General features: G+C 47.6%; 2 protein-coding genes across 5 annotated transcripts in view; one reads left to right on the top strand and one right to left on the bottom strand.

Annotated features, from left to right (window-relative positions):
• LOC104871055 overlaps positions 1-5,705 on the top strand; it is a 6,918-nt gene extending 1,213 nt beyond the window's left edge. The window contains exons 2-4 of the mRNA XM_010636888.2: positions 7-219; positions 1,080-1,423; positions 4,721-5,705. Of these exons, the coding sequence (XP_010635190.2) occupies positions 7-219; positions 1,080-1,423; positions 4,721-4,903 (740 nt within the window). The 3' untranslated portion in view covers positions 4,904-5,705. The remainder of the gene's footprint in view (positions 1-6; positions 220-1,079; positions 1,424-4,720) is intronic.
• Stat4 (signal transducer and activator of transcription 4) overlaps positions 5,682-24,700 on the bottom strand; it is a 79,704-nt gene continuing 60,685 nt past the window's right edge. For 3 of the 4 annotated variants that reach the window (XM_010636872.2, XM_033756331.1, XM_033756332.1), the window contains 11 exons: positions 23,903-23,947; positions 15,600-15,683; positions 14,526-14,624; positions 12,233-12,368; positions 10,753-10,802; positions 10,441-10,535; positions 10,034-10,170; positions 9,557-9,748; positions 7,355-7,421; positions 6,868-6,976; positions 5,682-5,945 (listed from right to left, as the gene is read on the bottom strand). In XM_010636872.2, coding sequence (XP_010635174.1) covers positions 5,919-5,945; positions 6,868-6,976; positions 7,355-7,421; positions 9,557-9,748; positions 10,034-10,170; positions 10,441-10,535; positions 10,753-10,802; positions 12,233-12,368; positions 14,526-14,624; positions 15,600-15,683; positions 23,903-23,947 — 1,041 coding nt within the window. In that variant the 3' untranslated portion in view covers positions 5,682-5,918. The remainder of the gene's footprint in view (positions 5,946-6,867; positions 6,977-7,354; positions 7,422-9,556; positions 9,749-10,033; positions 10,171-10,440; positions 10,536-10,752; positions 10,803-12,232; positions 12,369-14,525; positions 14,625-15,599; positions 15,684-23,902; positions 23,948-24,700) is intronic. The other variant, XM_010636873.3, reaches the window with a different exon arrangement.

The raw sequence follows: 24,700 nt of genomic DNA, 5'->3' as shown, positions 1-24,700 counted from the left end.
CGGCAGAGTCCCTGGGTCAGCGAGCGCTTGTTGGAATCTTGCGCAAGACCGAGGCAGGGTCAGGCGCCCGTACGAGGCAGCGAGGGGCCCTTTCCCCATTGCCCGGGCCGCCAGTCCACCCTGCCTCCTTTGCGCGGTCTACACCGCCTGCGCCGTGCCGACTCGGACGATCGATCGCTGGAGGGGACGGGCTGTCGCTTCGTGTCACTGGGTTTGCGTGTGCGTGGGCTTCGTGTGCGATTTTACCGGAAGCGGGAGGGCCCTGGAGGACAGCGCGGGCACCAGGCAGTGATTTGCAGTGTGGCCGAGCAAAAACCAGCTGAGCGCAGCCTGCTGAGTTTGTGACTCGGTCGGGAGGCCCGGGCGCCGACTTCCGGCCGGGACCCCAGTGGCAGGGGACCTGCCCCCTGTCCCGCCCGCCCGGGGCCCCAAGGTCTGCGGGCCGCCTGTGCGCTTGGCGCGAATCCTGCACAGAGAGCGCACGTTTATTCTGCCTTGTTCGAAGAAGCAGCACCTGGGACAGCTAGAGAATTTGCAGGCCAGAGTGCATCTTGGAAAAGTGGGGTCTTTATTCCAAACTTAGAAAGAAGGTTAGGAAGGCAGCGGCACCGGACGGGGCTGAGAGGCCTAGTAAGCCAGCCCAAGGCGAGCTGGGGTCTGGCCCCTCAGGACCCTAGTTGGATGAGCAGCAAGGCGGCGGAATGAGGACGCACCCTTTATAACTCCACGGCCCGATTTCAAGTCCTGGGTTGGCTTCTGCGGCCCTTGCTATAAAATCCAGAGTCCTCAGTTTGCCGCATGGGACACTACACAGCCCGCCTTCTCCCTCCTTTTAGCCCACTCTCTCCGCACCTCACCAGGCTCCTGGCCACCCCTGCTCTTCTGCTCCTCAAATGCCCCGAGTTTTTGCCTGCGGAGTTTTTGCCTGTGCATCCAAATACTGGGCTTTTGGGGTGCTGTTTTCCTGACTGCTCGTAGAGGGGCTCCTTCCTGTGTTTTAGTTCATTTCAGTCACCATCTCCTCACTGACAGCTCTGCTGGTCACACCGCTTGTAGCTGTTTTCACCTCTCCTCCGCAGGGCAGAAGCACACAGGAAAGATCTTGTGCCGTGTTCCTGACATTGTATGTCATCCTTGGGAGAATGGAAAAAACCGCCAGGAAAATCACTCTCTGGGTCTGGGTCTTGGGGTTCTGATGAGAAAGGCACGACTGATTCAGAGCAGTCCTCAAACATATTTCTGGAATGTATCCGCTGCTGGAAGTGAGTCTGGTTTCTTCATTCCGCCTTCAGCTGTCTCTGGGACCTGTGAGGGAGGGGTGAAGGCCCGTGAACATGGCTACTCTAGAGTCTTCCCTGAGGGGTTTCAGAGCCACCTGACGTCTAGGTTTCTTCCCATCTGTAACAGGACTGTCAGCCCTGAAGTAAGAGTGCGTTGTGTGGACTGTGTCCAGAGCCAGGAGTGGGAGTGGCCATGAGTTTAAGGAAGGGAGAGTTAAGGGAAATTTCAGGAACCCTGGCTCACCTGGGGTGGGCGGATGTCACAGTCATTTGGCACCTACGAGACCGCACCTAAATCATGGGGAAGTCAGGGTGAGCTTAGAAAGGGTGCAGTCCCAGGCCACTTGGCAGAGTGTGGAAGCTAAGGGGAGGGGAAATGAGAGAAAGTCCTGTATTTGCCAACAGTGAGCATGTGGTTCGCTGGCTGAAGCAAGGAGGTCTGAGGTTTGAAGGTGTCTTCCAGAGAACTGTAGTCTGGTCTTGCAGACAGAGCAAGGACCAAAGGAAAGGATGGAGCAAATCCTTGCCCTGTATGTATTCAAACACTAACCCGTTAGCAAATATTTATCAAGGGGTCAGCTGTGCTGGAGTCTAGTGGTGGGAGCATGAAGGGGCTGTCCTGACCCCTGCACATGCAGGGTGTCTTGGAGAGATGAGGACAGACGTGCACAGGGATGGCAACGCGCATGAGTGCTGAGCGGGGCTCCAGGGGAAGCGGCAGGAGAGGCAGGGTGCAGCCCACGCGTTCCTTGCACAGGCGTCTGTGAGGCTGCGCACATGTGTACATTTGGCAGGAAGGCTGTGCAGAGCCTGGGGGTGCGCAAACAACAGGCAGAGGTGGCGCTGGAGGAAGGACAGGCCCGGCCCCAGGGCATGCGAGAGCCTGGCGTCCCAGAAACTGAAGCAGTTCTTGCTTTCAGTCTTGCACGTCTATGTTTGGGAGGTGGGAGGCCTCTGGGTGAGAAGTGAGGAGATCTGAAGTCTGAAGCCAACGAGTGCATAACTTTGGGAGATCTGTTGAGAATTATGACTAACCAAAGCTGGAATTCCTACTTAAAAAACAAAACAAAACATTGGTGCCTTGATCCCTTTGGCAGCCTGACAAAACCTATACACTCCTTTGAAGAGTAATGTTTTTATTTGAATAAAACATGCACGATTAAAAAGGAAATCATTTGTACTGAAATACAGGCACAGAGCCAACTTTGTGATAAATTAAAGTCACACTGAAAGCACTTTTGTAATATAAGTGCTTGTTAATGGCACCAAGTACCATGAGTTAGCAGTGGGTCTGATGAATGCGATTTCCCAATTATGCTCTGGACAAACAGTATTTTGAGGTAACTGCAACAACTGTGATATCCTAGAAAAATGGTGTGGGTTATGTTTTGCTGTCCTCCTTCAGAACTGATAGAAATTAAAAGTTTCAGTTTGAAGTTGGTAGAAGTAAAACTGTAACTTTTGCCATTCAAATGTATGGACCCCTGTCTTCTGCCCAGCAAGAATTGCTAACGGAGGGCCATGTCATTCGAAGGTTTCCACAGGGAGTGAGATGGGCCAACTTGGTGGAAATTCTGCGTGGTGGGTGCACAACTGTGTGGATTTGTTAGAATTCACAGTCTGACACAAAGAAGGGTGAATTTTACTCTGAATGTACCCTTGAAAGCCAGATTTTTAAAACGCAATGTCGAATCAACCAATGTTCACAACTTAAAGACAAAGTCTTTACCCTGTGTTAGAAACTGGAGCCGTGCACTCTGATTCAAGTTTACGCCTGGACCCTGTTGCTAGAACAAAGCCCTAGGATGGCTCTACCCTGAACTCGGTTCCTTTCCTTCCTACCTTAGATCTGGAGGGAACCTTCTGGCCAGCTGTCTCCTTTCCACACTTCCCGATAAAGACACTGACACTCGGTACAAATTGCTCAAGTGACTACATTTAAAAATTTTGAAAAGGTATTAGCCAAATGCATACCTGTGACTGGTCTGGGATGAGTGAAAATGTTGTATGTAGTTTGAAACAAAATCTATGTTTTATTTCACTAAACATGGCTGCCACTGGCTCGTTGCGAACTAAAAGTCTGTCCCCACCCCCAAGTTCCTTATGTTGAAATTCTAATAATTGGCTCAGGGGGACTCATGCCCATGTGAAGAGAGCCTGTGACTCCCAAGCTCGCTGCTGATCTGGGGGTTCTTCAAGAAGGTGTGAGAAGTCGGCTGTCAGCCCCCAGAAGAGGGCCCCCAGTAGAATCTGGCCCTGCAGCAACTTCATCTTGGACTTCACGCTTCCAGAACTGAGAGAAATAAATTGCTATTGTTTGGAGGACCACCTACTTTTATAGCAGTCCGAAGTCATAGTTTGCAGAAAAAAAATTCCGGGACAGGGTTTGCTGGAAATACGGTCTGAATCCCTTTCCCACTGCATTCGCAGCTCATACTAGAGGCCTTATTTTGGGCCAAACACGTGTCTCCAGGGATCCTACAGCAAACTCCCATCATCCCCACAAAGATGATTTCTGGGGGCACCCAATTCACAGCCTTGGGGAATAACTTGTCATCCTGCAGTGAAAAACTCGATTTTGGCACTCTGGATCCAAATACAAACTGCCACTTACTGGCCACCGATAACGGGGCCTCTGCCTCCATTACAGGAAACACACCGCACTGTTCCCTGTGCTTTCCGGCCTCCGTAGTGATGATGCTGGTGGCCACACTCTGCCCTGACAGGCTTTCTGTCTGCACAGCAGGGAAGGCTGCCGGATCTCCGTGCCCTTCAGACACACACCCCAGCAAACGAGATGCTTGGGTAGCTTTCTGGTCTCGAAACCCACTGGTTTGACTACCTGTTGGGGAGCAAGTTACTTTTTTCAGGCTCCGGTTTGTACTTTTTCCTCCACCTCTGCTGCCAGTGGATATACGTGTCTCAGACAGTTGAAGAGCGGGTTTGTAGACTGGGAAAAGGCACCCTAAGAAAGCTGTGGTCCTCTGACAATACATAGCTTGGGCCTGAAGGCTCTGTCGGGAGCTGGCAGAGGAGGAAGGGAGCTGGCTCTGGAGCAGCGGGGGCGTTCGCTCTATGGGCACCAAGTAGGATCCAGGTGGGCATGTGTGGGTGGTACAGAGGATAAGATTAGTCGTGTGGGATCTCTTTAAGGGAAAGGGCAGGTTATAATAGTAAAAGCTAAGTTTTCTCCTTGAAATCTTACTCGCTTTCTTGTCTCCAAGACACAATACCTGACACCCACAGTTTAAAGGAGGAGAGATCAACTTTAGCTCATGTTTCAGTCCATAGCGGGCTGGCTCCAAGGCAGGACGGACAGCATGACAGAGGGACCTGGTGGAGAACTGCTCAAGGCATGGTGGACAGGAAGCAGGGAGGGAAGGAGGGAAGGAGGAGTCCTTACCAGGCCACACCCACAGTGACCCCACTCTTCTGTCCAGACCCAGCTCGTGAGACAGAGCCAGCCAGAACCCCACGATCTTGTCAACTCCCAGAAGCCTATGGCCATCCAGACATCAACCACGAGGAACCATCAAACCAAGTCTGTGCCTGCTGGGTTTGCCTGGGGCCACGAGGTGGGTGGAAGGACAGGGGAGCCCTTTAGAGGGCGCTGTGGTCTCTGACCCTGCAGTCAGGGCTCCCTTGGAAAGCAGCTTAGGGGATCTCTGCGGTTGGTCATAGATGATGCCTCAGTAGCAGAATTTCCTCTCCTGGGCACTGGGGCTCTCACTGCTACTGAGGTCAGTGGCTGGGCAGTGGTATCGCTAAGCATCTGGTCACGGGGAGGCAGGGGCGGAAACAGCCCTGCAGCCCATACACGTGCATTTCCATCCAGCAGAGCAAGGTCAAAGGAGCAGCACTGAGTCTGGGGTGAAGTTCTGGGGTGCAGAAGCCAGCAGAGCTAGAAAGGACCACTAGGTCCGTCTCTTCTAGAAACGAAGAATACGTAGCCCACAGACGAAATCGGTCACCTAACGCCAGGGCTGTTGCTCTCCCAGCCCTCATTTCAGGAGATTCTTACCCTGGTGTCTGCTTTCAGTGCCCAGAACATCATGCAATTGAAGACACAGCTAGGGGTGACCCTGGGTCCCTGTCCCCAGTAAGACAGGTGCCCCTTGTGGGCCAGGAGAGCACTGAGCGGCTAATTAAGGGGACCACAGCTTGGCTGCGAGTCGCAGCTCTCAGGGGCTCCTCCTTATCCCTTCTCAGATCTATGCATTGGCTGTGACTGGCTCCCCTGGCCTTCCGGCTGATTTTGAGTAAGGTATAGGCATCTCTTTTTCTAAACATACCCTAAAATATTAACGCTTCCACTTTCCAGAGCCCAAATCATAAGTGACATTTGAGAAACAAAATGAGAAAAAAAACATGCAAAGGAGTACTGCATTTTGTGAATGTTATATTGTTACTAACGCTGATTCCTTAAAGGTGTATGGACGGATCTGCAGCTGGGTTTTTAGCCCCGCGGCCACCACACTCCCAGTTGGGGTGTCAGGGCAGCAAGAGTGGCACTCCAGGTTCCTTCCAATTCCTGGAAACCAGTATTTACAAAGCTGAAGAAATAAGACACAGTCTTTAGCAAAGAACAGTCTTTAAACTTTCTCATTTGCTTCCTTTGGCGTGGCAGAGTTTATCTGGTCACTCAGCGGGGTACGGCGACTGCATCTAAAATTGAAAATGAAAATATTTGTTGAGGAAACTACCAATAAATCACTTTTTTTCCCTTCTTCTCTGCTGACTGCTCCATAATTTCTGTACACTTAACCACTAAGTACGCAAGAAAAGTAACTGTGGTTGATTAGTCTGAGGTAAAAGGCACCTTTTGAGTAGGTTGAAAACTGAAGAAAGCCCATTCAGCACACCAAAAATGCAGTGAAAAAGTGGGAGTAGAAGGCAGCAAAAGTTCAGTTAGACCTAAAAACACAGTGAGTCAGAGCCAATCAACACTGGAGTAAGTTCTTAGAGAAGACGGACTGTTTCCATTTCTGGCAATCTTCCAGAGGACTAAATACCACTAGGTTTCTAGCCAGATACTAGTCTGGGGTCTCAGGATGCCCCCAAAGATTCTTTGATGATGAACATCACTTTCATGCAAATCGGAAGCCCGATCTTGACAGTTTTCGGGGGACAGGAACAAACACGTGAGTAACATTCACGTGTGGCCGATCAGAATCTCAGGAAGAAGAGAAGCATCATGCTGCTGTTAGTGGTACTCATGGGCCTTGGAGCGGCTCCAAAGGCTGGTAATACAAGGAGCCCTCGAGGAGACTGGGATCTATGGTGTGGAATCCGGCAGAATAGGTGTTAAGGCAGCTTAAGCGTGTTGATTAGGATGCCTGCGCTGTCTGCTGAAGTGAAGAGTGTGGGAACTGCTGGGGCCGTGATGAGGGGCAGGGGGGTGGGTTTCGATGGAAGCGATTTATAGCAGTTCTAGCAAAGCAAGGTGTCTGCTTTCGGAGCCGCGGTGTCAGGGACACCAGCCCCAGGCACGGATTTGTACCCAGCGTTGTTTCCCCGCTCTGACCAGCCTCCCACTCTGCTTCACTGCGGACACCCAGACCAGCAACGGAAGAGGAAGGGAACGTACAGCAGTTTCGATGGTTGTGGGACTCAGGTTTTCTCTCAGCACCGCATACACACTGGGAGACATGGGCAGGAGGTCGGAGGGTGACTGCGGCTCAGCACAATCGTTTCGGCTTGAGGAGACAAGACAACAAACAGGTCAGGGCTGCAAGACGCGGGAACCCTCACCACGGTGACGGAGTGGGTCCAGGACCCTTCCTAGGGCTGCGTGAGTTTGTGACACTGAGCTGCCCACTCCATCATTTCAGATCGCAGCATCTGACACACGGAAGGTAGCTTTTTAACGCCAGTCGGAACAGTCTGCCGTGAGTGTGGCCTGAAGACTAGCTTTGTGAGTTACAAGAAAGGAGACATAAAGTGCTTTATTGGATGTTACAATGCTTTATTCTCAGTTATATGCATGCCGATCTACCCTTAAACCTCTTATAGGAAGGTCTTTTTAATAAAAAAATTCCATAATAAATATTTCACACGTGACCAAGATTACTCACATTGTGGAAATGGGGATAAAAACCGAAGGAACATAACCTTTGTCTCCCCTTTCGGTTGGTCTTGAAACTGGAAAAGAAAGGCACAGCGTTGAGGAGAAACGTTACTGACATTACTGATAAAATTAGAAACCAAAGCATCTTGAGAAATATCTGTCATGCTAAAATGGAAGAGAGATAATGCAGTTGTTCAGTGATTCACACAAAGTTTGAGTTGAATAGAAGCAGTCATCTAGGTCAGCAAGAAATGTGCAAAAAAAAGAACAAGTCTTTGAAGGTCCAATGTGACTTCACGTTACTGGCATTTCTGAAATGTGGGAGCAAAATCGAGGACTATATTACCTGTCTGCTCGTTGCATTTACATGTGACTGCAAGTCCTGATCTATTCATGTACTATAGGATTTATAGCAACCCAGTGCTTTTCAGTAAAACTGACACTAATCATAACTTACTATTATACAACTCTTTGAAGCTCAGAATGAGCACTTCTAGAACACCACTGCACGTCCCGACTATGAATATCTCAGGCAGGGGCTGCTCACGCCCCCTTGGGAACACTCCCACAATTCCCAGGTTCACCAATTCCCGACCGACGTCCGTCCGTCCCCTGACATCTGCATTTCATTTCATTAGAATGTCACTTCAAGGCCAGTGTTTTCATTTTCTTTCAACTGTTTCAGAGTGGGATGAATTTGGGTAGCAGCAAGTCACCATTTGTGAGCATGACAGCTCTAGGGTCTTCCGCAAAAGAGTGCCCAGAGAGTCACTGGGAACCGAGGTTTTTGTGGCCGGCACTACAGCTGTCCCTTGGTATCTATGAGGAGTCGGTTCCAGCAGACCCAGTGGATACCAAAAAGTCCTTTGGATAGAAAGTGTGATTGGGCCAGGGATTTAGCTCAGTGGTTCCACCTGCCTCACAAGTGCAAGGACCCGAGTTTGATCCCCGGTACCAAAAAATTTAAAAAATAAAATAAATAAAACAGTGTGATGTTTGTGTGTAATGTACAGACATCTTCTCATATACTTTAAATAATCTTTTATGTTGTTTATAATACCCAATATAAAGGCTATTTAAGTGGTTGTTATACTGCATTCTTTACAAAATAATGGCCAGAAAAAAGTGTCTTTCCCTGTCCTACAGCTCGGACCTACGGAGTGCCAAGCCACGTCCCCAGCTCGTCTGCTTTCCTTTTCTTTCTTCTCCCTACCCGCTTCCTCCCCTTCTTTCCCCTCCCCTCCTCTCTCTCTCTCTGAACTCAGGGAGGGCTGAGCCATATCCCCAGCCTTTTTCTTTTTTTCAATTTTGAGACAGGATCTCACCAGGTTACACAGGCTGGTCTCAAACTCGCAATCCTCTGCCTCAGTCTCCCGAGTAGCTGGAATTATAGGCGTGTGCCGCTGCACCTGGCTCAGATGCAGTTTTTAAAAAATATTGGGTTTTTTTTTTTGGTGTTTTTGAGACAGGGTCTCACTGTGTAGTTGAGACTGACCTGGAGCTCACTATGTAGCCCAGGCTGGTCTCAAACTCACAGAGATCCTCCTGCCTCAGCCTCCCAAGTGCTGGGATTACAGGCATGTGCCACCCTGCCCAGCTTTTAAAAAAATATTCTTAATCATGGGTTGGTTGAATCTGCAGATGCAGCAAGAAACCGTGATACGGGGGGGTCAACTGTACTTTGCCTAAAGACAGAATCATGAACTCACCTTTTAATTATATAGTTACTTTCACTAATTTTCTTTCATGTAGTTAGTAGATATTTACGGAATGCCTCTTTTGGCCAGATGCTGATCTAGGTCCTCAGAATGCACCAGGAAATGTAGAGAAAGGAGGGTGAAGCACTGAATTATAAGATGACAGCAAGCTGAGAAGCAAGACCTGTAACCCTTGGGACCCCTTTAAAAGCTTTAATCGTTAACCTCCTCCCTCTCTTCCTTCTCCCAGGCTGGAAGTGAAGTCAGCCTTGCTCCTGCCTTAGGGAGCCCTAAGCTCTACAGTGCCCCCTACTGTAGGGCGGTCAGTGCTGTGACCGCCGCTAATTGCCTGATGGCTCCAGCGACCCCTCTTCAGCAACCACTGACCTCTGTGCCCCCTGCCCTGGGGCTTACAAAGTTCAAAGTAAACAGAAAGAGGACCTTCATTTACTTTGCTCTGATACGATGCTATTTTCCAAAATGTGGAAAGAAAAGTAAAGAGAAGCCCTCACCTTCACACGGCTGGGAGGTGTAGTGTTTACTGAAGGCCTTGTCTTTGGGGATGTCAGGGTACAGGTACTTCAGAGGGTTTTCGGGAATGTTTTCAGCCATAATGACCTTGTAGTCTCGAAGGATGTCAGCAAATGGCAGAGCAGACAACCGGCCTTTGTTGTAGGGTTCCACGGAGTGGAATCTCACTTCTCCTGAAAGACAGAGGTTGGAAGCACATCCCGGCTCCTGTGGACGCTCCTTGTGGCCACTGTTTCTGCCCACAGTAAGTTCCTGACTGAAAATCCCATCCGACCTTCCACAGCCTGGACAGTACCAGTGTGCAGGTGCCAGTGGGTGACTGCACATGCTTTCAGAATGTGTGGGGACCCAGGGCTGGGAAACCGCGCCAGGCATCCACAGATCCGCAGCCACACCCCCTGGAAATCCCAGGAACCCGGCGGAGGTTCTAATGCACAGGAATAGAGCAGCGTGCCTACCGTTCTCGGAGCGGTCCACCCAGGTGAAAGTAATCCCTCCCAGGTGGCTCTCACTGAATCTCAATAAAAAAGTCCCGGTTGTTTTATCCTTCAGCAGCAGCCGCTCCTTTTCTTTGCTAACAAAGCCCATGATGTACCTACAAATGGAGCGAGGCACGGCTCAGCGGATGGTTACTGCATTTACATTTATTTCGTTCACAAAGAATAGACCTAAAGATTGTTTTGTGTATAATCAAAAGTCAGCCCTGACATACCCCTCGATGTATGTACTGACACTTTCTGAAGAAAGTAAGAAACTACAAATTTTTTTTTCCTGCCCATGGTACTAAACATTCTTAAGAGGGATGGGAAATCAGCAAAAACAGAAAAGAGGAACCTGACTCATGGAAAAACAGCCCCTCACTCACCCATCAATCCAGAGGGGAAGAATGTGTTTCTTGATTAGGTCCAGTATCGCTTCAAGCCATGTCCAGAAGGTAAATGATTTACCGGGTAAGTGCTCCTATTGGAATAAATGAGCACATCAGGATAACGGTTATTTAAACAGTAACACTGCATAGTAGTAATTCCACCTCCACTTTTCCATAAAAGGTGTTCATTAAATTGGACAATACTTTACTTTCCTTAAAAATATCCTTATCCAGGAAACCCTCAAAACCTCAGCTTAGATAGGTGCAGTACTGCTTTCAATGATGCTCCCTTTCCCTCCCCTATTGTACCTTGCAGAACTTGGCCCAGGTGAGGTGACCGTCATTGTAGCTAGATTGCGCTGAAGTGAAAGGAAATAAAATAAGATTTAAAAAATTTCCACAATGAGACTCTTGAATTTTGTGTTCAATTTAGATTGTTTTTTCTCCTCCCCTTCAAGCATCGCTTATGTGCCTGCTATGGTTTTAACAGTGTGTTAAGTAGTAGGGTAATACAAATATAAGATTGTCTGTCTTACTCCTTAAGACACTTCTTAGAAGCTTTAGACAGAGGAGCTAACAATGGCTTAGGGAGCTCCTGGAAAGGGCAAGATATAAATGGTGAGCCAAGATCCAGGGAAGAATCCCAGGGAGCAAGAATAATGCAGGACAAGGTGTGCAGGACATGTGTGGCTCCTATGAGGGAAACTAAGCTGCATGATGGAGGCGAACAAATGCTTAACAATGAAATGGTACAAACTGGGTACAGCTACATCGACAGCAGGCTCACGTCAAGATGTAAAGAACGGACTAAATATCCACTGAGGAACAGACGGCATAGGCTCTCTGGACCCAGAGCACGACAGGAGCTAGACTTTCTACCTCAATTTTTCTGCTAACGGGACTCATATGCACAATTAAAGACCTGGAAGAATATGGGTGCTATCTGTACTATGTATTAAAAGCCCTATTCATTAACAGATAGTAAATGCCTACTATTGCTATTTATGAGTTGCATATAGATAAAAAAGATATGGACAATCATCTACTTCTGTAATAATTCCATAGCCCTGACTTGTTCGGATACCTATCGATGAGGTCAGGTGACGGAGCACCCAGAACGATCGAGGTCAGAATTCAATCACACCTGATCCCATCGCTTTCACAGGAACGCATCTCTGGCCCTACTTTAGGACAGACGTGCGCACCCCAGCACGAATGCTTGTCAGTAGCAAATGCTTCAACACCACACCAGCCAAAATACAGACATCCCTTAAAATTCTCTCAGACAAAGCTCAGGCTATGGGCACTGCCCGTCGTACTAATAACTCTACCGCGTAAACTTCGGACATGTCAGTCAAAGCTGAAACTTTCTCGATAGAATCAATTTGTTACTGGGTGCTCTGAAGTCTCTGTGCCTTTCCTGGACTCGCTGAGGAACCGGTCATTTTCCAGTTGGCTCAGGACAGCTGAGCTGTGCACGCGAGCGAGGAAGGCGCCGTGCAGGCCGCACAGCACTGGCCAGAGGACGCGCTGGGACATGTGGTGTGGAGGGCGGTCCCGGCCATGGGAGTGGCAGTCACTTGCCCTTTGCTCCTCCACAACCTCATCTATAAAAGGGGTGGAGTCGTGTGGGCCTGGAAGAGCTTTTGTGAGAATAAAGGGGGCGCGATGGCCCCAACCCCGGGCCCAGCAGTGTGGCAACAGTGCCTTCTGTGGCGGCGGCGATGCTGTTCTGGGCTTTCCAACACGACAGGGTCCCAGGCAGGCAAACCCCTCCCGTCCCTCTCACCTGTGAGCTTCTCCGCCAGCATGCCGAGTTGGTCTGAGTTCAGGCCACGGCCAACGTAGGACGAAAACTGCCAGCTCACGACTTCCAGCAGTTGGCTCAGAGAGGCAGGCGGGGGGTTATTAAAGAAAACCAAGTTCTGAAACAGAGTTGTGAAGCTGACGGTGCCTGTTCATTACACTGGGAACGCCGCAACTCAACGCACAAACTTAGAGCCGAGGCCAGCCTAGGTTAGCAACACGGACGCGATGTCATCCAGTTCCTTTTAAGGATTGATATTGTTTTTTTTTTTTTTTTTTCTAGGGGGCCTTTGTTCCTTAAGTGTAATACAAATACAGGGCTCCCTCTTTCCCAAAGGAATCATTTGGCAGCTCTTAACTGTTTCTGGACTGTCTGTCAGCTTATACAAGTATTTAATGCTATCTAACAAATAACTGGACAGATTTGTTTAATTTTGAACAAGGGTCTTGCTAAGTTGCCCAGGCTGGCTTTGAACTCGCAATTCGTCTGCCTCAGCCTCTAGAGTAGCTGACTTGCAGGCACACGCGGCTGCAGGTAGCAATATTCATCTTCCACAAAACTTATGCATAAATGGCTCTCTATGAGTTGGCACAAGTTACACCTTGGCCCAGTCAATCATCACAAGGTACAAGAAACAGTACAGCCACAGGCTAAGGAAGGTCGTTCTGTAATAGAGTTCATGCTGAACCTCAGACTCCTGTTCTATGCAGAGCGCAGTATTCTTTGGTTTTGTTTTTTTTCCGCTCTAGATAAGAGAATATTCTGTGTGATCAACTATAGACAAAGTTGTTCTAGGAACTGGGTCAGCCATAGTGGAGTACAAGACTTAGTTCCGGGTTACGGGAAAGCAGACAGGTGTGAGAACAAGGGTATGTTCTCAGAGGAGGAGGAGGAGGAGCATCGAGAAGCCTGGAGGGGTATCTGGAGGGGCCATGGTGAGCGTGAGCTATGCTGGGCAGCAAGTAAAGGACCGAGCAACTTCAGGGAGTGGGACTGAAAAGAGGACACAGCATCCCACAAGAAGTGAGAGACAGAAGAAGGGAAAGAAGGGAAAGAATCTCTAGGGAGGTAACTTTCCTGTGCTTGGGAATTGTGTCTGCAAAGCTGTCTGAAAGCACAGAGTGTAACCTGGGTCAAAGAGCTTAAGCTCCAAAGCAGGACGCGATTAAGAAATCAGGGTTAAATGCTCAGCTCGGTTCTGCAGTGAGCGGTTTTAGAGCTGGGTATGTCCTCCTCTCCAGTCTGGCACTGAGGAAATCAGGGGTGGTCGGTGTGATGGCCTCGATGGCTTTTTCAACAGAGCATTGCGGACAGGAGCAAGTGCTGGGCTGGGCTGTGGGGCTGGAGGACAGGAAGAGGCCTGTGTGTGTAGTTCCGGGTGGGGAACGGCATTTAATCTGGGGGCTGCTCTTGGCCTTAAAGACCAGGTGACTTTTTCACTGAATTCTCCGCCTCTTCAGGCTGAGAAGAAGCCTGGCACAGGGCAGCTTCCTCCCGGTGAGGGCATCTGTGTCCAGGGAGGAGTAGGGCTCGACCAGCTTCTATGCTGACCTATTCTGGCTTTGTTCTTACTGCTGGGATCTAACAGCAAAGAATTCTTTGGAGGGAACATTTGCTTCGAACTAACAAGACTGCTGTTATTTACATCTGACCTATTTTTCTAGTCCTCGATGGTTTCCGAAACAATGCACTGAGATCCGGTGAGAGGGGTGTAGGAGGAAGTGCTGGCTCATCTTTTTTTGGCCACTCCGTTCCCTGGCCTTTGAAGATCATCTATTCATCACTCGCATAGTGACTAGACAAGCTTTGGTCAGTGTCTCAAATAACCACTAGATGTCACTAACGCCCAGTTTAAGCCTAGGAAGGGTGCAAGGGACACAAAAAAACCAGACTTTTGTACTGTCAGAGAACAGTTCGGGAAGGTGGGTGAAGATTCCGGTTACTTACTTATTTGGAAACTGGTTCTCTATTTTTATGGGAGATACTGTGAGAAAGGCGTGTCCTGAGGAAGTTTTAGTCAGATATCAGATTCTGGTTGACAGAGCCAGAAGACAGCCGGAAAACTCTTGGTTATGCACACTGCAGTTGAGAGCTGGCCAAACACTCAGAAATAACAGAATTTAGCCCTTTTGCTAGCCAGCGCCCTCAGGGTCTGCCAGAACATGCTACTTTAAATAAGAACTAGAAATAAAACTACACACATACACACACACACACACTCGATAAAATAAATCAAACAAAACAAGACGGGAAACGACAGGAATGAAGACTCTACCTGGGAATCACTGGTCGACAAGTTGTACCAAATGATGGACGCCCAGGCATTAGGCAGCTGGCTGACATTGGAAATCATCACCACAGGTAATGAGCTGGTCTGGGGTTTAAAAGAAGAATTATTACAGGTAGCATTACCTTACACTGCGCTTACACTTAATCCCCCTCCTCCAAAGAGTCATCGCAAGACAACCCCACTCTTCCGGTCCTAATGTCCGTGATGCCTGTTACTAAACGACCTGTGAAGGCAGCAGGACTCTCTGAGCAGATATGAGTCAGGGCACAGGGAGGAGAGGACGGAAATCCTCTCCGAGTACAGTCAGGCAGCTTCCCCAGGGTCTTTGACATTCACACCTCCTGAGTCAATACGGTACTGCCTCAAGGGCAACTAATGAGAGACCCTACTGATTTAGCAACTCTCCTCTGTCTAAATTATAGAGAATCGGATTTTAAATTTACCTCTGGTTGAATCTGAATATTCAAATGATGACCTAATGCCCTACTGAACGTCAGTGCTGGAAGTGGGGTATTTTACTGCAAAAAAGGTGGAGCAGTAGCTACTACTGCACTACCAGCCTGGCTTGGGAGACTCGCCAGTGTAAACAGCCCCTTCCCAAGAACAGACATCAGATGCCTGTAGACAGCAATGAATCCACTTTGGGACCTTAACAGCTCGTGGGGCCGGAGGTTTAGGGAAAGGAGGAAGGGACGTCTGAAAGCGTAACAAACTTGTTTCTATTCATTAGGATAAAAGAACAAGGGCAGCATTCTAAAAACACACTCCACAAAGGACCTTGAGTATCAGGGTGTGTTAAACTGTTTGTTCATCCACGCACATTTATTCCACAAATGCGGAGGAGGATCTGCTACGGTATGCACTAGATACTGGGTACAAACGGGGCAGGGTGTCTCGCCTCCAAGGCGCTCAGAGCCCACCACGTCCAATTTAATCCCCGGGGTTTCTTTATTCTTTCTTTTCGTCTCAAGGTGACTGTCAAGAGGACTGAAACCATACACCGCCAACAGCGCTACGGTTTGTCGGTTTGTCTTTGTTCATCACTGTAGAGAAACCTGCCTCCAAATCGATGGTCAGACCATACAGGCAGATCTGTGCCTCAAATGCTATGGAGTGAAGCTCTTCGGTCACCACGTGAGGGCCCTGCAGGAGCAACAAAGGGTCATCTCACAAACGCACACTGCTAGCTGATGCTACCCCTTTCTTTAAAATTAATAACCCTTCAAGTAAACCCCTCCAGACATGCCCCATGATCGAGCATTCCCTCTTATTGTTACACAGGTCATACAGAGTTCGAGAGATCTTCATCTTCCCAAACAGTGATTTTTAAGTCTCCAAAAACAAGATCATATCGGGCTTTTCAAATTCTACCGTATTTTCCGAATGGAAATGCAAATACATTATTTATTTTAGTTTAAAATTGCGTTTTAATTTTAAATTTTGAAAGTCTGTCCTTTTGATTAATAAAATATGCCATGTACGGGTAGGGATACAGAAATAACTCCTAGCATCATCATAAATTTGTAAAGATCTCCTTCTGGTTAGACATGGTAGGTGAGATCATGCACTTTTCTCTGTTTATTCCAGAAACCCAAATAAGGCAGCAGTGGTGGTTTTGTTCTCTTTCTAATAAAGGACAGCTGGGACCTGGCTCCCCAGTGAGAGGCAAGGAGCGTAGAAGGTGGAGGACCTGGGGGTTGCAGTGCTGAACGCTTCTGAGGCTGCAGAGTGGGAGGCTGAAGAGGAGGCAGGGGAGCCCCCCCATGCAGACAGGGGTCACGGTCAGGCTGTGGGCAGGGGCTGGGGGCCCCTGCTGGAGAGATGGTGATGCTGTGAAGGTCTACTGTGAAGTCCATGCCCCTTCTCTGTTGGACACTTGGATTGCAAACAGCCAGGCTTAAAATTTCCATAAAAGACATCCGGGAAGTTGACCAGAACAAGGAACTGATATGTACTGCACTGTGGGGGGTGTGTGGGAGGGCTTTCATGAAATAGCCAGATCCTATGATTCACTCCTAAGTCTACAATTCCTGACATACACGTACAGTATTGAGATCACGTACACATGAGTAAAGGAAAAGGACTACAGAGGGGTTCTAGGAAATCTTCAACTCTATTTGTAAAGTTGGAATCTTTTAAGCTGGCCAAGCGGTATTCATTTATTATCCATATGCATATGTGTCTTTAAAGAAACAATGAAGACGTTCCATTTAGGGTTTGTTACTGAGAGGCAGGTACAGAATTAAAGTAATCTCCTCTTCCTTGGGCTGGGTGGCTGTGGTGCCTGTGGGTATCAGACTGAGTAGTGGGATCACTTCACTGGGTCGGGGGAGCTCCTTAGACTCCCCCAAGAGCACCCCATCCTGGCACACCAGCCAGCCACCTCTTCTCCCTCAGTGTTGAGATAAATTGCTGTTTCTTTGGTTGACAATGAGATCAACTAGCTGGTTTGTGTACAGGCACTAATTTAAGCAAAACCACATTTTTAAACATCGATTAGAAAATCTACGAGGAGCGGGTGTTTACACTACGTAAAGAACTGAGACAACCGAAGAACCCGTAACGTCCACTTTTTGTTCACTGACAGGTGCCTCTCATGTTCTCACCAGGTCCCGGGGTGGACAGGGTGATCCAAGTGTGTGCAGGACTTCTGAGAGGCCACAGGCAAGTATACGGATGGAGACTCAATACTACGTGTAAATATTTAACCACTATAAATTAACAAACTAGTAAAATACGGTCTAGGCTCTTTTTGTGACACGTACCTTCACATAACCTAACTGGCTAATTTTAGCTTCCAAAGTCCACCTGGAACATGGTGGCATGGGTAGGGCATGGTCATCCTGGGTCACTGTCCAGCTTCTCCTCTTGCAAAAAGCGTGGCTCCTGGGCCTCTGCTCGTGCCAGGGAATGCTTGCAGTGCAAGTGCTATCCGTGCTTGTGAGGGAAGACCTGGAAAGCAGGCCCACTCATGCCCTCAAAGTGACTGAGGTTGCTCGGACTGGAAATTCTGGGGTCCTGAGCTCTGGGAGGACATCTCACTTCACCCACAGCTGATCTTTCTTTGCAGGGAGGGCTACAGTTGGAGGAAGCCACAGGAAAGGTTTTTGAGTGTGAGGCCCTGTGGTACTGTGATACAGCATAAGAAATGTCTACTTAATCTCAGTCTCTTATTCCTGAGCCAAAGCTTCCAAGGTCTTTGCAGATAGGAATGTTAGAAGGATCTTTTGTTCTAATAGTTGGTCTTTAACTCTGGTCCCAATGCGGAGCTTATAATTCTCTAAGTGATAGGAATGTTTGACGCAGAGCTCCCAAATCCTTTGGGACAGGAGCATCTTTTGTTCTGATAAAGGGACTCCTGGGGACTCCTAGATATTCTCAGAATGGGGAAGGATGCCAGGGAACCTGGGCCTAGGGGCTTGAGACTTTCAACCTCTGAAGAGGTAGAGGGCCCAAAGGTTGGGCCAATCTCCAACGGCAATGCTGAAATCAATCGTGCCTACTTAATGAAGCTTCCATAAAAATCCCCAAGAAGGCGGGGGGTTTAGCTCAGTGGTTCTGCTGCCTGCCTCGCAAGTGCAAGGTCCTAAATTCAATCCCCGATACTCCCCCCCGAACAAGGTTTGAAGTGTTCCTGGGTTGGTGAACATACAGAGATGCTTGGGGGTGTGACTGGATGGAGGTGCCCCTTCCCATAGCCCTCACCCTACACATCTCTTCCAACTGTCCATCCGTATCCTTGCAATGTCCTTTATGAGAAACTGGCAAATATTGGCAGAGTTCTGTGAACTGCTTTAGTAAATTAATGAACCTGAGGAGAGAGTCGTGGGGACCCTAATTTGTGGCCTCTTGGTCAGAAGCATAGGTCACAGCCAGGACTTGGGACTGGCATATGAAATGTGAGGGGGCTCCGCTGTCCCAGGAGTCTGACAGTAGGCAGACAGCGTGAGAGCTGAGTTACACTGCAGGACACCAACTTGGTGTCTGCTGGAGAACTGGGCACAGGGAGGGGGACTGCCCACATGCACGACAGTGATTAGAGTTAAGGTATTCTGCACTGACGGTAGGAAGATCCAAAATACGAGTTCTGTCTTTCTCATTCTAGCCTCTTTATAGTTTAATTTACATGATTACATGTGGCTGCAATCATTCATTATGCATAACTTCCTCAGCTCTTTGAGTTGTGGCACCTGGGTGTTCACCATCCAAACAGTGGGGTCATAAAGACTGGGAGACACCAGTACTGCGAGCAGAGCAAAGGCACTCAGGGTGGTCTATTCACTGGGGAAAGACCTGCTGCTTAGATGCTACTTACTGAACGACATGGTGGGTGACAACAGGTTGACTTGGAGATTTAAACTAATTTCCAAAGTTTACCTGAAAACCTCTGGTGCAGCTGTGAGGCACATTTACAACAAAACCCGGCAACAAATCCAACAGACATTACACATGAGTAGAGCAAGCAGAATGAATGAGGCAGCATTGTTGATTTCCAAAGTTTGCACAGCTATCAGTCATAGCCTTCAGTCTCGTATCTGCGCAGTCCAAGCCAGAGAGTACGCCAGCTCACACTTCCAGAGTCCACCCCTTACAGATGGGGAAATCGTCACAGATGAGATGCACCCTAAGTGTCTGGAGTGAAAGCCACCCTCGTGAACTGAGATGATCACAGAGTTGTGTGTTTTTTTTTTTTTTTTTTTTGGTACCGGGGATCAAACTCGGGTCCTTGTGCTTGCGAGGCAGGCGGCAGAACCACTGAGCCAAATCCCTGGCCCAGTCACAGATTTAAAATATCCACATGTGCATATTAATATCAGGTGGCACTGAGTGTTATACCTGGACTGACTGCATAGTATTTCTAAGGAAAAATACCCAGTGGATAATCTACTAAGCAATGAGAAGATCGGTCACATAAGTTGGCCAGGGCCCCACCTGGGGAAAAATATACAATCTAATGGGTGAAAGGTATGCCTAGATGTCTCCTTATTTCATTTCCTCTGCTCAGTGACTAGCAATGCACCAGTATTTGAAATCATACCTCTGCTAAGAAACATTTCTTGCTCATTTCTTAGCGAGCCAACATTTACGTTGGTGCACATGGAAAACTGTGTGGGACAGAAAACAAAGCAATCCATCTAACAGATGTTGAACAGCTATCAGTGTTAGATACTAGGTTAGCTGCTGGGAAGCAAAGAGGGAGAAATAGAGCAATCACACACACACAGAGAGAGAGAGAGAGAGAGAGAGAGAGAGGGTCAATAATCCCAGAGTCATAGGCAATGACGCAGAAGGACAACTATGTGAGATAACTGCTAGGTGGACGGTGTACAGTTTAGCTCAAGTTTTTACTCAGTCTTAAGACGATTTCTACCTCTAAAAAAGTATCATACAACAGAATGACTTAGAAAGAACTCGTCTCAAAATAATAAAAACATTGGGCTGGGCATGTACCTCAGTGCAAAGACCGTAGGTTTGGTCCCCAGTATCCCAACAAAAAATGAATTTAAAAAGGATCACTATTACAGCTGCCCTCAGTTCAGAAGGAAACCAGCTTGCTGGGAAGTGCTGGGCTGAGGGGGTCTGAGTAGTGTGGCTGGGTTTGGGAACAGTGAACCTTGAAAGGACATCTGTCTGGCTCTTTTGTTAAATGAAAGTCATGTCACCCAGGCGTTACCAACTGCTTCTTCGTGCTTCGTGACTTTCCGCCACATAAACAAAATCACCTAACACCTCCGTGTGTGGCTGACACTGTCACTTTTCGGTTGAAGCCTCCTGACAAAGAGCAACCAGCGTCCCTCTTCCAAGAGCTTTCGCATCTCAGCAATCACTCATGGGCTCGCCTGGCTCCCCACGTGACAATGCCCGGGCTCATGGGAGTGTTTACTTCACAGGCAGGGACTGACGGCTTCAGTCTGCCCACTTGCTAAGCATCAGTTCTCCACTGTCTTGTCCCAGGAAAAAACAAAGGTGGAGGAAAGAGGCGACGGTCGCTTGCCTTGATTCTGTCACAGGGTCTACAGATTCCTTGAGGGATGCTGTAAAATCCCAAAGCAAGTTCTTAAAATTAAAATTCATTTTTAAAAAATCAATGGCTGCTAGCCTGTGTTGCACTTCTGAGAACTGGGGAACCCTAGGCAAAGGAGCTTCAGAGACTGCCTAGTCCAGCAGACGTCAAAAATTTTTGAAACCTGGGAACGTATTCTTGAGAGTTCATTTCCCACCCAGGTTTCCAGCTGTGAAACACATGCTACAAAGCTGCCCTGCCAGAAGTAGGGTGGAGGCACCTTTTTGGTCTTCCTGGGCCTTCCGGAAACAGCTTGGGTCTTGTGTACCTTCCCCTCCTCACCTAATCCTGCAGCTAGGAGCCCCTGCATATCCCGACACTCTGGTCACCTCTTTGTGGATGGACAGTCTTGTGTCAGGCACGGGGTGCTGGAGTTATAAGGCAGGGGGCTGGCACGGTGACCTTACAGAAACTCATTCCTGACACCTTGGTGCATCTTGGTATGGTCTCAGTCATTTCAGGATTACTCACTCTGAGCTCTTGTAACCGCAAGAGCCAAACCAAGGAACCCAAAATTGTGTGTGTGTGTGTGGGCGGGTGTGTGGTAGGGTACATGGGAGTGGTAACAGAAACCGTAGACTTCAAATCCCATGAAAGAGGTGTACACGAATGGGGGTCTGAGGAGCCAGAAGAGGGAAGGACTTAGGGTTCTTTAAGAGGAACCATGTCTCCAGGGGAGCACTAGGCAGATGGGCAGAGAAGGATAAGGGTCTGCAGTTTAATAAGGGACCCATCTTTTAGAGCAAGTGGCAGTTGGTGTAATACCTGCTGTCTACAAAAGGGGCAGCAGAGGGCTGGCTAAGAAGACCTACAGCTAACGTGGCCCCACTCTTCACCACTGACCCACGCATGCACCTCACTGCTCCTGGGAAAACCCTAGGAAGCATACAGTAATGTTAGCCTCACTCTGTGGACAGGGAGATTGGGAACAGGAGAGGTTCTGTAGCTTGCACAGTGTCGGACCTTAGGTGAGAGACAGAGCCCAACTCTGGTGCTATTTCAGCCCATCCCACCGAGAGCCAAAACACACAGAAAGACACAGCAGAAAAGGGCATTGTTCATGGCAGATAAAGTGTTGTTTCACACTCCTTCTAAGCTTGGCAAGGATTCCGTCTGGAGAGAGCCTTGATCTGTGAGGTGGTGACACTTTGCTAAGGCGGAGAGCGGTGAGATGGGCAGCGAGGGCGAGGAGACAACCAACTCAGTCTTGCACTCCCGGAGGCAGCGCGCCAGAGGCATCCTCTCCGCCACCATGTGGATCCTGGCCGGGTCACAAACTGCCCCGGTAATCGTGAGTAGGCTGTGTGAGTGCTCAGCGCCTCAGTTTCTCTAGCTGAAGTCTGCACATGATGGTATTGCCACAGGAGTTACACAAGCCAACTTTGGGAAGCTCCAAGTTCCTCCGACACGGAAAAAGTTACCGCTTCACAAACCCCACTTTATCCCAGCACGTGGCCCACTCTGTCCGACTTTGCTTTTGGTCATCCCTCCTCGTGACATAACCACATAACTGGTGGCTTGGTTTAAGTGTCTCCTTGAGTGACACTAAAATTCCATCAACAGGGGGAGCTCAAAGAATAGCTTAACATACAATGAGCCTGCTCCAGCAAACCCGAGTGAAAAAGGAAGAGTCATGCCATGACAGCGTGATTTTACTAACAGGAAAATAGGAGAAAATATATTTAAAACAATATAAGCAGATAGTGAAAATAAGGCAGTGGTTGGTTTCCTACAGGAAATGACTTACTTCGATTTCAGTCTCTAAGAAAATCCAAGTAAAGATTTTGATTTTTCTATTCTTAAACATGACAGGGTACTGGTAGAGTTAAACTATTTAGATGTATTCCCATTGTCTTTGTTTTGCCTAAGAAAAGTTCAGCATAATTGTGTTTAGTCTGTTCAGGCTCAGATATAATTATACTGTTCAGGGATGTCAAGCTGAATGAAATACAACTTTGGTCAGACTTCTAGTGATAGGTGTGAAATGGGCTTTTATTCATAATGTACTAGGTGAGAATAACAGCACCCACATTTTTTCACTAGAATGTCCTCAAACTCAAAAGCTGTGCTCAGGTGCTATCTTTGACAGTAGAAAATTGCTTGGGGCTCTGCCTTAAGCAGAAATTCTACCCTAGGAAGGCTTACAAGTAGCTCTTCTTTGCTGGGGCTGTAATACTGGTAAATGATTTTTAAGGCACAACAGAATGAAGAATTCTTTGAGGGGAAAATGGCACAGGGCAGCAAGCTTTTTGGGACGGTCTTGGTGGTTTTGCGGGTGTGACAGACTGGATGTCTTTGGACGCTGGATTAGTCAAGTGCTTTTTTTCCCCAATAATTCAAAATTCTATCTTGTAGGGACTGGCTATGACTATAAGGGTAGGAAACTGGACCGGTACCGATGGCACAGAGATAAGGTTCTGCTTTGTGCAGGTGGTCTGACATATGCAGTATCTCTATGCAGGGAGCGCTGGACATTTCTCTCTTGACCTCTCAGCAAAAAAGAAAAAAAAATGCAGTTTTTCTCCACCAGGTCATTTGCCAAAGATCACGTTAGCAGTCACTGCCAGAGCATGGACTAGATTTCCTACTTTCAAACGCACAGGTCAACAGACACAATGCTATCTCAATAGACGACCTCCACTGTGACTTCCAATCCAGAAGTCGACCGCTGTCATCCAGGGATTCAGATGTGAGTGCTCAGACTGCACCAGTCTGTTCTTTTGTTTAGTTTATCTGTTGCAACACTAATCTCAGAGAGCAAAACAATGGACACCACAGAATGAAAGGGTTTTTCTTCACCTGTGATTTTCATGGGTCATGATTTTTGAGTCTTACCTCACATCTGTGGGAAAATAAGTGATTTTTAAGATATTTTACAGTCATGGAGGACTGACTAAACAGGTTATGGCATACCTAGAAGGTGCGATATAATGTAACAAATTTAAATCGTTCTCCAAGTGTACTGACAGTTATGGAAAGATTTTCACCATATATTTCTGTCAAACAAAAGATTATAAAACAATGCATGTGATATACTTTAAAAATAATATATACATAAATAAAAAATGTGTACCAAAATAGTAACAGTTATTCTGGAGGGCAATATGTTATGTTCTTTTTATTTTCCCATTACCAGTGTTCCTTATTATCCATAATTATCAAATCTATTGTTATAATTATAATCAGAGCAACATGGATTTGATTTTATGTAAAATTAAGCAGTATAAGAGTTTTGTAAAAAAATGAGATATTACAGGATTATTTCTTTAAACATTCTCTAGGAGGAAATATTTCCTACCTCATTTCCTTTGTTTCCAGCACTGGACTTCATCTCTTTTGGTTGCTTTGTAAAAGAAAACAACAGTGTTTAAATGAGGAGAATACTCAGCTACAAATCAAACTGGCTGTGCCTACTGTCATCATTTTCTCGGGCATTTTGACTTCTGGAACTGTAACCCTGATACTTTCTAGTTCATTGGAACCTGATCCAGCTGCCTAACTTCAACAGAAGGGAATCTTGGAAAGCAAACCCCAAGCGAAAAGCACTACAGCTGAGTGTGGAGATCCCTTTCTGTTAACCTGAAACCTATCTCTCAGAAAGCAGACCTCTTAGGCTGATTTGGTGGTGCCTGGGTATCCAGCGGAGGGGCTTACTAAATGTTAATAAACTATAGAGCAACACGCTGTGTGGCAGGAAGAGCACCAGGCCCTCAGGAATCTAAGAAATATCTCTGTGAACAATTAGAAAGAGGACAGAAAGAGAACTCTAGGTTAAGAGGAAGTGGTGAAAAACAAGAAACGACAGGATGAGGGTGGGCTGCAGCTTTCTAGATACGCCAGTGTAAATGCATGTTGGCTGTGTCCAGGAACAACATCCATCTGCCGAGCTGTTCTGAGATGAAAACACTTTTAGCCCATACGTGTCATTGCAGGATATTGCTCCCTGGGGAGATCTTAAAAATGGAACAAGGAATACCTATCCATTTTAAAGTAAATCATTTGTGTCTTTATCCTCAAAATACATTGACTAGCTACTCTACATACTTAGGTAATACACCAGCAGTATTCCAAATATACATATACGTATATATATATA

Source organism: Fukomys damarensis, unplaced genomic scaffold (genome assembly GCF_012274545.1).
Source record: "Fukomys damarensis isolate Sample0158 unplaced genomic scaffold, DMR_v1.0_HiC HiC_scaffold_26, whole genome shotgun sequence".
Classification (NCBI taxonomy): Eukaryota; Metazoa; Chordata; class Mammalia; order Rodentia; family Bathyergidae; genus Fukomys; species Fukomys damarensis.
This window is presented reverse-complemented; position numbering and strand designations above follow the sequence as displayed.